The following is a 15785-nucleotide window of genomic DNA, read 5'->3' on the forward strand; positions in this document are numbered from 1 at the left end:
GAAGAGGGGAAGCCCCGTGTCCTGAAGAATGAGGACATCTCTGATGCTCTAGTGTGAAACACCTCATCCTGGGCGCAGATGCGGCATAGACGGAGGAATTGGGAGTAGGGGATATACTTTTTGCAGGAGACAGGGTGGGAAGAAGTGTAGTTCAGCTAGCTGTTTGAGTCAATGGGTTTATACTAGATGTCAGTCACTAGTCTGTCTCCTGTGATGGAGATGGTGAGGTCCAGAAACGGGAGGGAGATGTCGGAGATAGTCCAAGTATATTTAAGAGCAGGATGGAAATTGGAAGTGAAGTGTATGAAGTCAGTGAGTTCTGCATGGGTACAAGACGTAGCACCAATGCAGTCGTCGATGTAGCGGAGATAGAGTTCGGGGATGGGGCCAGTGTACGAGAACTAGAAATTCTGGCATTTCATTTTCTGAAAATAATTTATTTAACATTTTTGCAATTAGCGAACATGACCAAAACATGGTTTTAATTTCCAAAGACTCATTAAAATCTCAGACTAGTACATTTCCTTACCTTTTAATATCGTTAATAAGTCTGTTTTTTTCTTGTGCCACCCGTTTATGGTGCATCCTATGGAAATCACGTTCTTTCCTAAGTTTTACTAATGTTTCACTAGCTGTGCTGTAAGATATAAAAGTAGGCATTTCCATCTAATAAATAAGATTTCACTCAAAAATTCATTCATAAAACAATGTCTGCTTTTTTAGATGTCAGTAAATGTATTTATGCATACTTGGCTGCTTTCCTGCAGTTCTCTAGATCCTTCTTCAAATTTTTTAATTCATTCTCTAGCAACTGGTTGTGAGTGTACACATCAGGAACAAATCCGACATCCTGCCATTTCAATGAGCCTCTTTGCAGCATTTCATACCTGTTATGACAGAATATAAAATATATGGTTGACATTTCATTAATGCTAAAATAAGAAAAAAAGTAACGCTTTAGCATGAGCTTCAAGGAAATCAAAAGTAACAGTAGGTGGAGAACAATTAGGGATGAGGGAGTTAAGATTCAGTTAGTTCTGTTATAACATGCATCTCTGGAACAGAAATTGGATATACTGCAAATGATGAATTAAGAAACATTATTTGCATTGCATGTGTCAAATTGGTTATAATGCAATTTTGATTGGGAGCTAAAGAATCACTTTAAAAGTTGTTTTGGAAATCGACACGCAGAAAAAAAAGCTGCCTTGGATTGGAACAGTACTGGGGACAAAAAAAACTGTTTCCTTGTAACGTCTAAGTAATCAGACTCTTTTGTCAATGAAGAACACAGCTGCTACATTAACCGTGGGTAGCCAATAAAATTGACAATCGCTTCTATTGACACTCGTGCAATCACATTCTATTAAACAATGTAACCTTGGGTGTTTTTAGCTTACAGTAGCAAAAATAGACTTATTGCTATAGAAAATACCTTCATTTTTGGAAATCCTGCAGGGAAAATAACTTTTTTGATTTGAGAGTCTAAACTTGTCTCACCCCAAACACCCTTCTCCCCATTGATACCATTCATGGCTTGACTTTCTACAGCACAAGCTTTCTCAGGAATACAATTATCTTGTTAGAGCATAACTACCTATATTAAAGGATAATCTGAATTGTGCTTAAATAAATTAAATTGGTTTAGTCATTAGAAATAAGTATATGAATAAATAAAAACTGGGTGAATATGAAATTATCATGGAATGTTAATAAAAGATTGAATATATACAAGGAGGAAGAATCAGGTTGGTAAGATAGTAGGTGGGGAAAAATAGTTAGTTATATAGTTTAATTACTACTGAATTTGATGCTGAAAGAGATAATGAATTTGAATATAATCAAAATGACAACAAAGGGTGTTAGTATCAGAAATACGCTTTCAAACCACAAAATGCCTAAAAGCGAGGTTATGATTTTCTAGAAAATGCCAGTACAAATGAGCCTTCGGTGATAAACATTGGGGATTATAATCTTCCTTACACTGACTGGAATATGGAATGTAAAATGGGAACACTATTAATGAAGTGGGAATTTAATGAAATTATGAGACATTCACTTCTGAAACATTTGTTAAAGATCCACCAAAGCTAATGCAATTTTGGATTTGGTACTAATGAATGAGAGGGTAATCATAAACATAATTTTATAAAGAGACCAGATGGGTGTGCGCCCGTTGGGTGCAAATCTCTCTGCGGGTGCGGCTGAGGGAGGGGGGAGTGATAAGGGGCGAGGGGAGAGGGGAGAGACGAGGGGAGAGGGGCGAGGGGAGAGGGTGTTGGACTGCAGGAGAGGTTTGGGACCGGAACAGTTGGGTGAAAAGCTCTCCTTCGGGCCCAGCAACCCTACCGATCAGTGGACCCATTGCTGGGCGGGGAGTGTCCCCCGGGGCCATGCCGGGCCCAGCCACCCTATAGATCCGTGCATCTGTTGGTGTCCCCCAGGGCGGGGCCGTGCCAGGTCCAGCAACCCTACGGATCCGTGCACCCGTTGGCGGGCGGGAAGCATCCCCCGGGGCTGTGGGCGGGAGCCGATAGTGAGTGGGGAGTGTTTCCCGGGGCCTTGCGGGGCGCAGCAACCCTACTGATCCGTAGACCAGTTGGCAGCAAAATCCACTTACCTGTGCCTCGTGCGTGCAGTGTTGATCGGCGGGGAACGGCAGCGACGGCCATTTTGTTAGACCCTCTGCCGCCGCCTCTGGCACCGCGCTGCACCACGGGAGGAAGGGCAGGCGCGAGGCATGCCGGGCCGGATTAAGTTACTGCGGGGCCCATAGCATATGTTATAAAGGGGCCTTAAATACAGGACAAGGTGACGTCACCGCCTGCGCCCCACGTGACCTCACCCAGCTAGCGGCCACGAGTCCCCGCTCCACCAATGGCGGCTGCCCGGGCCAGGAGGCGAGTTGCTACGCAGCCTATGGTAGGGGCTCACAGAAATCGCAACAAAATGCAGCAACAATCAGCGAGGTCCCAAAATCCAGAGTTCAAAGGAATATTGGGCCAACTCGGTGCAAAATTCAACAGAAATGCCGCGTGAATTTCTGCAGAGTATGGGCAGGAAACACATCAGGCCCCTGATACGTTCTACTCGGTAGCATTAAGCTGGAGACCAAAACATGACACGTCTGGACACAAGATCACCATTTTAAACTCTGTGTATTTTAGCAAATGCGCAGGCACACATTTACCATATTGTTGCATGTATACACCACACGCAGCTTTACCATATTGTTGCATGTATACATCACATATCTCCCCCCTTAGAATTGTGATACTTTTTTTTTATCATAATGATCTTTATCCATTTTGTTTCCAAAGTATTTTTCTATAACAAAACCCAATTTAAGCAAGTCCAAAAATATGCATAATTTTGTATCCAATTAAATCCAAATCAAAATTTACACATCCAATTCTTATTTTGAACGCGAGTATCATCTTCAATGTAATTCTATCAACCAAATAACCTAACCAAACCAAAATGCCGAATAAGAGTATTCATGCTGCAATCCTTTCCATTAATGATAAGCCAAATTTTAGTTGCGTTTACATTGTCCATATAACCGTCTCTATAATCAAGTCCGTTGTCAAAATCGTCCATTTTCAGAATCCGTGGTAATCCGGTCGCTTCCTATTTCGCTTTGGGTACTGCTTATGCCCTGAATTGCTTTCTTTGTTGCGCTCTGATGTCACGTCCTCGACGGTGTCATCGTGGTTGCTTTCGTCGAGGTTTTCCTGTGCAACGCCTCTTTCGTTGACGTCTTCCTCGCGCACTGTGGGCATACCCATGTCAAAATCTATCGAATCTCCCGTTTCGTTGGTTGTGGGAGAGTTGATTTCACGTTTCAGAGTCTGGTCTGCGTGATGTTTCCAGATTTCGACACCGTTGAAGTGAACCATTATGAAGGAGGAGCCAGCGCTGCCGTCGCAGCTGCGGCTTGCCTGCAGTCCATCTGTCTTTTGTGTTTTTTGTTGTTTTTGTATGAGTTGTAGTTTTAATATGGTGTAGTGTTTGTATGATATGTGGGGGGGAGGGGGTGGGAGGGAACGGGAACTGTAAAAAATTCTCTCTCCCGAACGGAGACACAAACTTGTTTCTGTGTCGTGTCTCCGTTCCCGTTGCGGCCTACCAGCGGCCATGCACCTGGGACCACCTGGGTCTCTGGTTCGCAGAGCCCGCGGCCCGGACTCACCACCTGCGGCGCTGGCCGCCTTCGGATGCTGCGGGAGCGGCTGCGACTCGTCTCCGGAGGCTCCGGCGCGGGCCGCGTGGACGTCGGAAGCCCGCAGGCCCCTGGGTGGGGGCCGACATCGGGAGCTCCGGCAGAGGCAGCGTGTTCGCCCGCCCCGAATCGCGGGGCTTGGGTCGGTCCGCCGCGAACCTTTCACCGTCCGGCGCGGCCTGGAATAGGCAGTGGACCTTTCACCGTCCGGCGCGGCGCTCCAATGTCGGGAGTCCCGACCGCCCCGACGTGGCAACTACAACAGCCTGACCTCGGGAGAAGACGGCAGGGAAGAGAAAATACATTCTGGCCTTCCATCACAGTGAGAAGGGACTGGAGGAGACTCACTGTGATGGATGTTTCTTTTGTTTGGTGTTAGTGTATGATTGTATGTGTTATTGCATTTTTATTGATTATTCTTATTGGTCTTAATGTTTCAACTGCGGATAATGTTTCATTTCACTACACATTTATGTGTATGTGACAAATAAACGACTATTGACTATTGACTATTGACTCGACCTGCTAAGAGACAGGACCTAGCTTCTTTGTGATGCGTCCTGGTACCCATTTCCCCCCTCTCGCGTACTTGCGCACTAGCACGCTCTCTCCCTCCTCAAATTCTCAGGCTGGGCGTGAATCGTGGTGCAACTTTTGTGAGAATTGTTTGTCACCAATGGTCGCTCTTTCATCTGGCACCGCGATGTTGAAACGCGTGCAAATTTTCCTTTTCATCAGTATTTCAACCGGCATTTGCGTTGTAGATTTTTGCGGCGTTGAACTATACGAGATGAGGAATACAGCAACACGCGTTTGCAGCGGTCCCAACATCTTGCGGAGCGCTGCCTTCACCGTCTGCACGGCGCGCTCTGCGAGACCATTGGTTGCTGGATGGTATGACGCACTTTTGACATGAAGAATGCCATTCGCTTTCATGAACTTTGCGAACTTTTCGCTAGCGAAACATGGGCCGTTGTCAGAAACCAGTGTATGCGGAAGGCCATGTGTCACAAACACGAAGCAAAGCTCGTTGATAGTGACGTCACTGGTTGATTCACTTGTGTTATGCACTTCAATCCACTTTGATGAGAACAAGCAACATCTTTCCCTGTACCAGGCCGGCATAATCGACATGAATTCGCGACCACGGTTGACTAGGATGCTTCCAGGAATGCAATGGTGCTTTGGGCGGATCCAGCTGATGCATTTGGCATTCTGAACACGCTCGGACTTTGTGCTCTAAGTCCTTATCGATTCCAGGCCACCACACACAACTTCTAGTGATCGCTTTGATCTTCACAATACCCGGATGGGCATCATGCACTTCCTCGATCATTTGCGAGCGACATTGGGGTGGTAGTACAACACGACTACCCCAGTGAAGACAACCTTGCGAACGCTCAGCTCCACTTTGCGACTGAAGTAGGGCTTGAAATCATCATTTGGTGGTTTGTCTGGCCACCCGCTCATGATGTATTCGCGAACACGAGACAGAATCAGATTCCTCTGCGTCATGGTGCGACGGAGTGATGGGCGATTTCGCCAACTCGCTCATCAGAAGGACGATTTCTCCTGGTATTGGCGCTTGCGATACCGTCGCTCGTAGTGAGAGTCGGCTAAGCGCGTCTGCGTTGGCATTGGCTGAGCCTAGTTTGTACGCGATGTCGTAATCTTACGCTGCCAGTGTTAGCGACCAGCGAATCACTCGCGGCTACGCCATTAGCGGAATGGCCTTGTCGTTACTGAACAACCCAAGAAGTGGCTTGTGGTCGGTGCTGATTACGAATCGTCGCCGTACAAGTATATGTGGAACTTCTTGACGCCGAAGACTATGGCTAGACCCTCCTTATCCAGCTGCGAGTAGTTGCGTTCGACGTTATTCATACTGCGTGAAGCGTAGCCTATTGGCATTTCCATGCCATCTTCCACGACGTGTGACAGCACTGCTCGTACTCCGTAAGAGCTGGCGTCGCAGGAGAAAACGAGCAGCTTGTTGCTGTCGTAGTGTATCAGAACATTGGACGATTTCAGGCTTTACTTAGCTTGTGCGAACGCATTCCGCTGAGCTGGTGCCATCGAACCGTTTTGCGCAGCAGTTGATGAAGCGGTTCGAGCATGGATGAGAGATTAGGCAGAAATTTGCCGTAATAGTTCAGCATCCCAAGGAACGCCTTCAGTTCTCTGACGTTCTTCGGTTCAACCAGCTCATCGATGGCTTTGACTCGTTCATCCACTGGCTGCAGCCCTTCAGCGCTCACCTTATGGCCCAGGTATTGGACTTCATTGACGAGAAAGGCACATTTTTCCCGTTTCAGTCGTAGGCCTGCATCTTGGAGCCTGCAGAGGACTTGTTCGAGGTTATCGAGGTGTTCTTCCTCAGAACTACCTGTGACGAGCAGATCATCCAGATACACAGCAACTCCAGAAATCCCCGCCAGAAGATTGTCCATCATACGCTGAAATACAGCCGGTGCTGTTGAAATGCCAAACGGCATTCTGTTGTATTGGAACAAACCGCGATGGGTATTTATCGTCACCAGTTCACGGGATCTGGATGACAAAACCAACTGCTGGCAAGCGTGCGACAGGTCAAGTTTGGTGAAATGCTTCCCCTTCACCAGCTTCGTAAACAACTCATTAATCCGAGGTATCAGATACGTATCAGATCGAGCTGCTGTATTCACCGTTAACCTGTAGTCTCCAGATTCTCACGCTACCGTCTGCCTTGTCAATGGAAACAATCGGTGCCGCCCATTTCAAGTGTTGGACGGGTTCTATGATTTTCTCCTCCTGTAGGCAATCTAATTCACGATCAACGCGATCGCGACGGGCCAGCTGCACTGGTCGATCCTTGATGAATTTCGGTGGTACGGCCGGGTCGATGTCGAGGTCGACTTCGACGCTCTTGAGCGTCCCGAGTTCCGCTTTGAAGAGGTCACCGTATTTGGAGAGGAGGCTCTGCAGGCGGTCATTCACGTTGACCTGGTTCACGTCCTGCCGGTTGAGTCGCAGAACTTTCAACCACTCACGGCCAAGTAGGCTTGGCCCCGCCCCCTTCTCTACTAGCAGCTTGAGCGTCGCTGTTTGCTGGTTGTGAGAGACGGGAACCAAACATTCTCCCAACAATTCCACTTTCTCTCCAGTGTAAGTACGGAGAACCAAGGTGCTATTACAAAGGTATAACCTTTCACCTTTTTGCCACTGGTCCTTCCACGTCTCTTCACTGATAAGCGTAACTCCAGCTCCGCTGTCGATTTGCATGGGGATAGTCTTTCCCCCCACACACATGTCCACAGTGAAAGGAGTAACTTTCTTCTTCTCACTTTTAGTATGATAAAGACCATACACATCACCTTCCTCGGTCAGTTGGTGGCTTTTTGCCGTTTCTCCAGCTGACTGCTTTTTCTGCTGTTTTTTCATTCCACTGAGCATTTTTCCCCACTCGACTTGCACACCCGTGAGAAATGCCCTTTTTTCCCCACAGTTGAAACAATCCACCTGTTTTGCTGGACAGTCGCTCGGGTCAGCGTGGGGAGAGCCACCACAGCGATAACACAAAGATCCTCTTACGGTTCCCCGCTTGGGCTGACCACTGTGACGCCCCCATGATTTTGCGATTTTGTTTATCTCTTCACTTGGCTTTTGTTTCCCGTCACGGAGATCAGCCATGTTGCGGTCTGCCGTCTCCATAGCGGTGGCGAAATCCAGCGTGGCTTCCGACAATAATCAACGCTGAGTGTGGTCATCATCAATCCCACACACCAAATGATCACGTCACATTTCATTGAGATTCGAACCATAAGCACAATGTTCAGCGAGGTGATGTAACTCAGCCACATAATCCGCGACTGACTCACCCGGTTGACGATGACGAGAGTTGAATTTGTAACGCTGGACAATGACCGACGGTTTCAGGACCTTGTGATTCGTGTCTGTTGACACAATCTCAGAATATTCGACTTGCCCAGGTTTCTATGGAGCAAGTAAACTCGAGATGAGTCTGTACGTTGGTCCTCCACACATGGAAAGCAAGATGGCCCTCTTCTTTGCCACATCTGTAATGTCGTTGGCTAGGAAGTGATGTTCAATGCGCTCGGCGTACCGCACCCAGTCGCCATGTGCAACATCAAATTCCCCTATTGAGCTAAAAGTAGCCATGGCAGCCACAACAGCAAGTAACCAGGCGAAACTTCAAAACAATTTTATCCTCGTCGCCAATTAATGATACGTTCTACTCAGTATCATTCTCAAAAGCACGCATTAAGTTGGAGACCAAAACATGACACGTCTGGACACAAGATCGCCATTTTAACTGTGTACTTTAGCAAATGCGCAGGCACAGCTTTACCATATTGTTGCATATATACATCACGCAGCTTTACCTTATTGTTGCATGAAATACATCATAGCCCCTGCATTGGGCGGCGACCGCAGTGCGAGTGAGTGCCGCCAGCGCCCGCACCATACATACATTGGCATTGGAGACACCAAGGGCAGCTCTCCCAGTGTCAACGCCAGCTGCACACCATGTTCCCATTGGGGCAGCCCGATCCCCCTGTTCCTCCCAATGGCGCCACCCTCTCCCGCGAGCCGGGCTCACCCGCTTCAAACTCCAACGGCAGTGTGTGCAGGTTTACCAAGGACGCTGCCTCAGCCTGCAAGCTCTGGGGAGGCAAAAGGAATTTAAAAAACAGCGACTTCCCGCCCACCCAACCAACCAAACATGCCCTCCAAGATGGCAGAGTCTGAACCCGCGACCAGCGTCAAAGAATGACCCAGTCCGCTCCGCATGGATTGGATGAATTCCCGCAGGTTCAAGCAATCCAGGCGGACTGCAATCCGCTGCGTGACCCGGAAGCATTGATTCATTGCCGCTTCCTCTGAGGGAGCAACTTTAAATCAGTGCCTCCAAGTCACGCAGCGGGCCACAATCCACTCAAACTGCCCAAACGCGTGGGAATTTGTCCAATCCACAAAAAACAGTCAGAAACCGAGCCATTCCCCAACACCAATCGCAGGTTCCCCATTGACAGTCCGGCTCAATTCCCCGCAGCAGCTGGCAAATCGAGCCAGACTCTGCTGCCCTGGAGGGCATGTTTGGTTGGTCGATTGGATGGGCGGGAAGCCGCCTGGTCCCCCGATTCCTTTCCCCTCCCCAGAACCCACAGACTAAAGCAGCGTCCACAGCAAACCTGCACACAATGCCAGAGGAGCCCGGGGTCAAAGCGGGCGAGCCCGGTTCGAAAGAGAGGGAGGCGCCAGCCACCAGGGGGCCGAGCCGCCCCAATGGGAACATGGTGTGCGGCCGGTGCCACCAACACCAAGAGAGCCGCCCTTGATGTCTCCAGCTCCACCATACACATGGAGCAGGTGCTGGTCGCACTCGCCATCACTGCAATCGCCACGCAATGCAAGGGCATGATGTATTTCCTTCCCATACTCTGTAGAGATCCCCACTTATACTTTAGAAACCACCTTCCGGCCTTTACACAAGGAGTCACAATGCTCCACCATCAGACTTAAAGCGATTTGGGAGTGATGACCGGTCGCCAACTCGAAACATTAACTCTGTTCTCTTTCTGACCATCTGAGGTTTTCCTTGCGGCATTTCTGCCAAACTCCACACCGAGTCAGCCCAAACCCGCACATCCAAACCCGGGATTTCAAGACCTCACTGTCCACCACCACACCTTGTTGTGACCTCCGGGAGCCCCCAACGGAGGTCGCGCAGCAACACACCACCTGGCCCGGGCGGCCGCCATCGATGGAGCGGGGTGGTGATGCGCCAGCTGACCGTTGGTCCACGTAGCCCCACCAATACATTCAAACCACAGCGGTTGGGGAGCGGCACGAACAACACAGCGTCCCTGCCAATTTCAAGCGTTTAAGTATGCTGATTTCAAACATTTAGCGCGGGGCTCTCGAAAGCAAATGCTACTTTTGTTACTATGTTAATCCGGCCCTGGCGCCAGTCCTCCTGCTGGTCCTCCCGTGGGGGGGGGGAGTGCATTTGTTAAAGTTAGTCCCCCCCCCCTCATTGGCCGCAACTCCCTGCCCCCTCCCTCATTGGCCATCACTCGGGCGGGTCCCATTGTGACATCACACACTGATCATGGCAAGCAATCAGTTTAATAAAGTAATTTTTATGCTTTAAAATCTCTCAAAGTTAGAGATATAAGACCAATTTGAATGAAACTTGGATGAAAGTGTCCCCAGGACAATGGTGAGTAAGGTGGTCCTAAAATTGTCGCGCTATCGTGTGCGTGTGTGGGTGAAAACCATACGCACAAACGGAAGAAAAAAAAGCGCACAAGAAACACACGCACAACAGGACATACAAATATAATGGGACAAAGAAGATGAGATTTTTTAGTAATATATAGATTTAGGAGTTTAGTGAGCATTTGGTCTGATTCTCATGTCAGAAAACAAAATGGAATGCAATTAAATAACAATTTTAAAACAGCTAACTTAGAGACCATTGAACTACTACACGGGAGTGTCAGTTGCTGTCTGGAAAAGGGTATGATAGGAAAACACCAAAAATGCTAATCTTGAAAGATGGCAAGGACATACCAATTTGAAGAGAGTCCTGGAGTTGCTGACTGAGACAGGCAGTATCTCATGAGAAGAGGGATAGGTGACATTTCGAGTAAGGGCCCGTCTTCAGACTGATTGTAGGGTTGGGGGGTGGGGGTGTTGGGGGGGGGGGGGGGGAAAGAAAGCTGAAAGAGAGGTGGGGTTAGACTGCCAACACAGGTGAGAGGGATTATTAATCATTCTGAAGAAGGGTCCCGACCTGAAATGTCACCAATACATGTTCTCCTGAGATGCTGCCTGACCCACTGAGTTACTCCAGCACTCCATGTCTTCTTTTGTAAACCAACACCTGGAGTTCTTTGTTTCTATATACCAATTTGATGTGGTTAGATAGTGGTAGGACATAGTTTTGTAATATTCAGTCAAACTGCTGAACAGATAAATCTATAAAAATAGACAGTAATGTCAAAAATTTGATGAGCATCAAAGCAAAATGAGCAAAGCACAACTGTAATCATGAATTGAAACAAGAAAGCATTTTTCTAATATATATATAGATAAATTTTAACAATGCAGAAAAAGGATGGCTCACTAAACAAAAATAACATTAAAGTAGTGGTGTAAAAAAGGTACAGAAATCCTTGAAATACTGTACAATTAATTTTCAACAATGGTAATTAAAAATGAAGTCCCTGTTTAAAGTTGAATAAATGCTGAAAATTATATATTGATATGACACGTTATGAAATTGCAAAACCTCGCGTTAAATGAGCATCTCATCCTGATAACGTTTATTCTAGAGGTCTGATAGAGTCAGCTCAATCTGTGAGAAGGAGAGGTTGGATAAACCTGGATTGTTTACCTCGGGGAGGCGCCAGTAATGGCTGCCTCACCCACAGTCTGTCTGTCCCTTCCTTCTCTGTTGATTTCTTAGTACGTGTTAAATGTTTTTAGTGTTCTATAGTTTGTTTTATGTGTGTGGGGGGGGGGGTTGGGGGAACTTTTTCAATTTCAGTGATTAGCCTTTTCTGTGTTACTTTATTAAAACATTTTGTAAAACAATTTACAGAAAATCAACTACACTTCCTGCATCACCTCTTCTCACTACGCTCAAATAACACAATCAAATTTGGCAAACACAATTAAACTCAGATCTTTGCTGGCTGCCATTGGTTAACTTGTGTCGACCCAAATGGCAATGAATTTTGCATCTTACTATATCTTTATAAATTTAGCCACCACTGAACTTGTGATGACTGGCATAATCATAATAGTTTTTATTTTAGATAGAGGTATAAGATTTGCAATCCTCTGGTCATCTGAAATCACTCTCAAATTTGTACAACCAAGAACCAGGCACTTGTGCCTACCACATCTAGACGAACCCCATTTGCCCACGCTCGGCCTTAATCAGTCTATACCCTACCTAATTCAGTGTATGTCTAAATGTCTCATAGTTATTGTATCTGACCACACCAGTGAGGTTCAGATATCCACTCTGTGTAAGACAAACTCTCCCCTTAAAACTCTTTTCTCTCACTTAAAACCTATGCAACCTATGCCCTCTTGATACCCCTGCCATGGGGAAACATTTAAACTATCTATCCCTTTTTCTTTCCATGCCTCTCTTAATTTTATATACCCTTGAGGTACCTCTGAGCCTACTTCGCTCCAGATAAAACAGACCCAACGAATACAACCTCACAGAAAATATAATTAGACTATTGCACAAAAGGACATAAATAGGTATTCCAAACAGAGATTATTTGAAAAGTTATGTATCTGGAAATAGAGTGCATAGCAAAATTGGCTACACCCAAATGGGATGGTGGGGGGGGGTTGCATGAAATGATGAGAAGAGGACAGTTCAAAGTTAGCATTATATTTTTTGCTATACATGATAACCTAATTTTTACCATTCAGTTTGAAAATAGTCAAGAGTTTTCATCATTCCCATTTTGATCAGGAAATTTCTGACAAAATCATCAACTACTTCTGGTCTTTGGGAAACCTGCTGCTCAGAAATCAAACTACATTCCTGGGTCTGAAACAAAAAATAAACGTTGAAATTAAAAAACATAGAGAATTGAATTATGTTGTCAAAAAATTTCTAAATCCAAACCAGGCAATGGGTCAAATGTGTTAGAAAGCTTTCCAACAATTATCACGTTCGGAACTCTCTCAATGAACCCCTCTATAATGACTATTTCTTATTTTCACAATTGTTAACAGGAATGCAAGAAGATCAGGCTTTCAAAAAGTTCAAAAAGATAGCCAACATGTGAAGAACAGGTTACACTTAAGATCCAACTCAACAATTTCTAAAAGACTTGCACCAGACAGTGGTACTCAAAGGGCGGCACGGTGGCGTAGCAGTAGAGCTACTGCCTTACAGTGCCAGAGACCCAGGTTCAATCCTGACTATGTATGCTGTCTATATGGAGTTTGTACGTTCTCCACGCGACCCGAGTGGGTTTTCTCCAAGATCTTCGGTTTCCTCCCACACTCCAGACGTACAGGTTTGCAGGTTAATTGGCTTAGAATAAATGTAAATTGTCTCTAATGTGCGTAGGATTGTGTAAGTGTGTGGGGATTGCTGGTCGGTGTGAACTGGGTGGGCCGAAGGACCCGTTTTCCACACTGTATCTCTAAAACTAAAAAGTAATGAATGAGATACATTTCCTTTCAAGAGCTATATACAAGTGTCAGACTCAACTCGATGATAGAGCACTCATGCCTCATGTTCCAAATAAGTGTTGCTCTAGGTGAAGGCAACAGTGCCCCAGTTAACATATATGTTGCATTCAACATCCAAAAGCATTGATCTGTTTATTTAATGAAAAACTGTTTTCATAACACTCTTACTTGCAAATCGGCTTCTGCATATTTGACGATAGTGAATGTTGAAAACTCTTAGTATAAAAAAAATAGGACCTCCTGGCATTAGAGTGTATTACAACTGCATAAAATTCTCCATTGCTTCATTGCAGTGCAACTTTAAAATGCAAGTGGAGCACACAAATTATCTACTTATTGACTATTTTTCCACACAAATATCTATTTATCAAATTTCTGCTTTTTAAAATCAACACAAAGACATACTAAAACCTTCAGCACAAAAAAATGGTGCACAAGGTCATCAATAAAACTTAATATTCAAGCCAATTTCAGTTTAACATCCATACCAACATGAATTTATGTAAACCAAAAACTCTTACTGATGTTTTTAAATCCTCGTTCTGTTGCTCTATTGTTTTCACAATATTCTCCAAATTTTCATCTCCTTCTGAAATACTCATGTCATCATCAGGAGGAATCTGAATAAAAACAAACAGAATAATGAAAAAAGGGATGTCATAATTTATTATAATGTTTTTGTTGTAATTTCAGAAATAGAAAGTTCTAAAAATTGTCCCACAACTAATTTTTTACAACTTTCAAACTCTCATTCTTTTAATTCAAGTCAAGTCAAGTCAATTTTATTTGTATAGCACATTTAAAAACAACCCACGTTGACCAAAGTGCTGTACATTTGATTAGGTTCCAATAGAAAAAAAATGAAAACATACAGTAGCACGCAAACAGTTCACAGCGCCTCCTCAATGAGCCTCAAACGCTAGGGAGTAGAAATATGTTTTGAGCCTGGACTTAAAGGAGTCGATGGAGGGGGCAGTTCTGATGGGGAGAGGGATGCTGTTCCACAGTCTAGGAGCTGCAACCGCAAAAGCGCGGTCACCCCTGAGTTTAAGCCTAGACCGCGGGATAGTGAATAGCCCCAAGTCGGCCGATCTGAGGGACCTGGAGTTAGAGAGGGGGGTTAGAAGATTTTTGATGTAGGGGGGGGAGTGTCCATTTAGGGCTTTATACGTGAATAGGAGGAGCTTGAAGTTGATTCTGTACCGTACAGGGAGCCAGTGGAGAGAGGCCAGAATCGGGGTGATGTGGTCCCTTTTACGGGTACCCGTCAGGAGTCTCGCTGCTGCGTTTTGGACCAGTTACAGGCGGGACAGGGAAGATTGGCTGATCCCAGTGTATAGGGAGTTGCAGTAGTCTAGGCGGGAGGAAATGAAAGCGTGAATGATTTTTTCTGTGTCGTCGAATTGGAGGAAAGGTTTGATTTTAGCTATGGTTCGAAGTTGGAAGAAGCTGGCTTTTACCACAGCGTTGACTTGCTTATCAAATTTTAATGCAGAGTCAAATATCATGCCGAGGTTTTTGACATGCGGTTTGACTAGGCAGGATAGGCTTCCAAGACTGCCTGTTATCAATTTGATGGAGTCGGGGGGGCCGAATAGGATGACCTCAGACTTGCTCTCATTTAATTGGAGGAAGTTCTGTGCCATCCAACATTTTATGTCCTCAAGGCAGTGTGAGAGGCTGTTTAAATTTGACTGGTTGTTGGGTTTCAGGGGAAGGTAAAGCTGAGTGTCATCGGCATAGCAGTGGAAAGAAATGCCGTGCCTTTGAATGATTTGGCCAAGGGGGAGCATGTATAGGGAGAAGAGAATGGGGCCTAGGATGGAGCCTTGTGGAACTCCGCAGGAGAGGCTAGCTGGAGCAGATGAATAACTGCCTATGTTGATGGCGAAACTCCTATCTTTGAGGTACGATGCGAACCAGCTCAGGGCAGTGCCATCAATGCCAACCGCGTACCGGAGACGGTCAATAAGGATGGTGTGGTCCACTGTATCGAACGCTGCGCTGAGGTCGAGAAGGAGCAGGATTGCACAGTCGCCGGTGTCGATGGCGAGAAGCAGGTCGTTGTGTACCTTCAACAAGGCAGACTCTGTGCTGTGGTGGGCTCTGAAACCTGACTGGAAACTTTCCAGGATGGTGTTTTGGTGCAGGTAGGGCACTAATTGGTTTAGGATTGCCTTTTCAAGGACTTTTGACAGGAATGGCAATTTGGAAATGGGTCTGTAGTTGCTAGGCAAGGTGGGGTCTAGGTTAGGTTTTTTCAGTAGGGGCTGGACCACCGCGTGCTTGAAACTGGTTGGAACAGTGCCAGTGGCCAGAGAACTGT

At 46.1% G+C, this 15785-nt stretch overlaps 1 protein-coding gene across 1 annotated transcript in view; it reads right to left on the minus strand.

The window, feature by feature from the left end:
* The window catches only part of spag16 (sperm associated antigen 16), a 402456-nt gene that overhangs the window by 368494 nt on the left and 18177 nt on the right, over positions 1 to 15785 (minus strand). Inside the window, exons 3-6 of the mRNA XM_078403680.1 lie at positions 13981 to 14079; positions 12679 to 12806; positions 750 to 887; positions 530 to 637 (exon numbers count right to left, since the gene is read on the minus strand). Coding sequence (XP_078259806.1) covers positions 530 to 637; positions 750 to 887; positions 12679 to 12806; positions 13981 to 14079 — 473 coding nt within the window. The remainder of the gene's footprint in view (positions 1 to 529; positions 638 to 749; positions 888 to 12678; positions 12807 to 13980; positions 14080 to 15785) is intronic.

Source organism: Rhinoraja longicauda, chromosome 8 (genome assembly GCF_053455715.1).
Source record: "Rhinoraja longicauda isolate Sanriku21f chromosome 8, sRhiLon1.1, whole genome shotgun sequence".
NCBI lineage: Eukaryota > Metazoa > Chordata > Chondrichthyes > Rajiformes > Arhynchobatidae > Rhinoraja > Rhinoraja longicauda.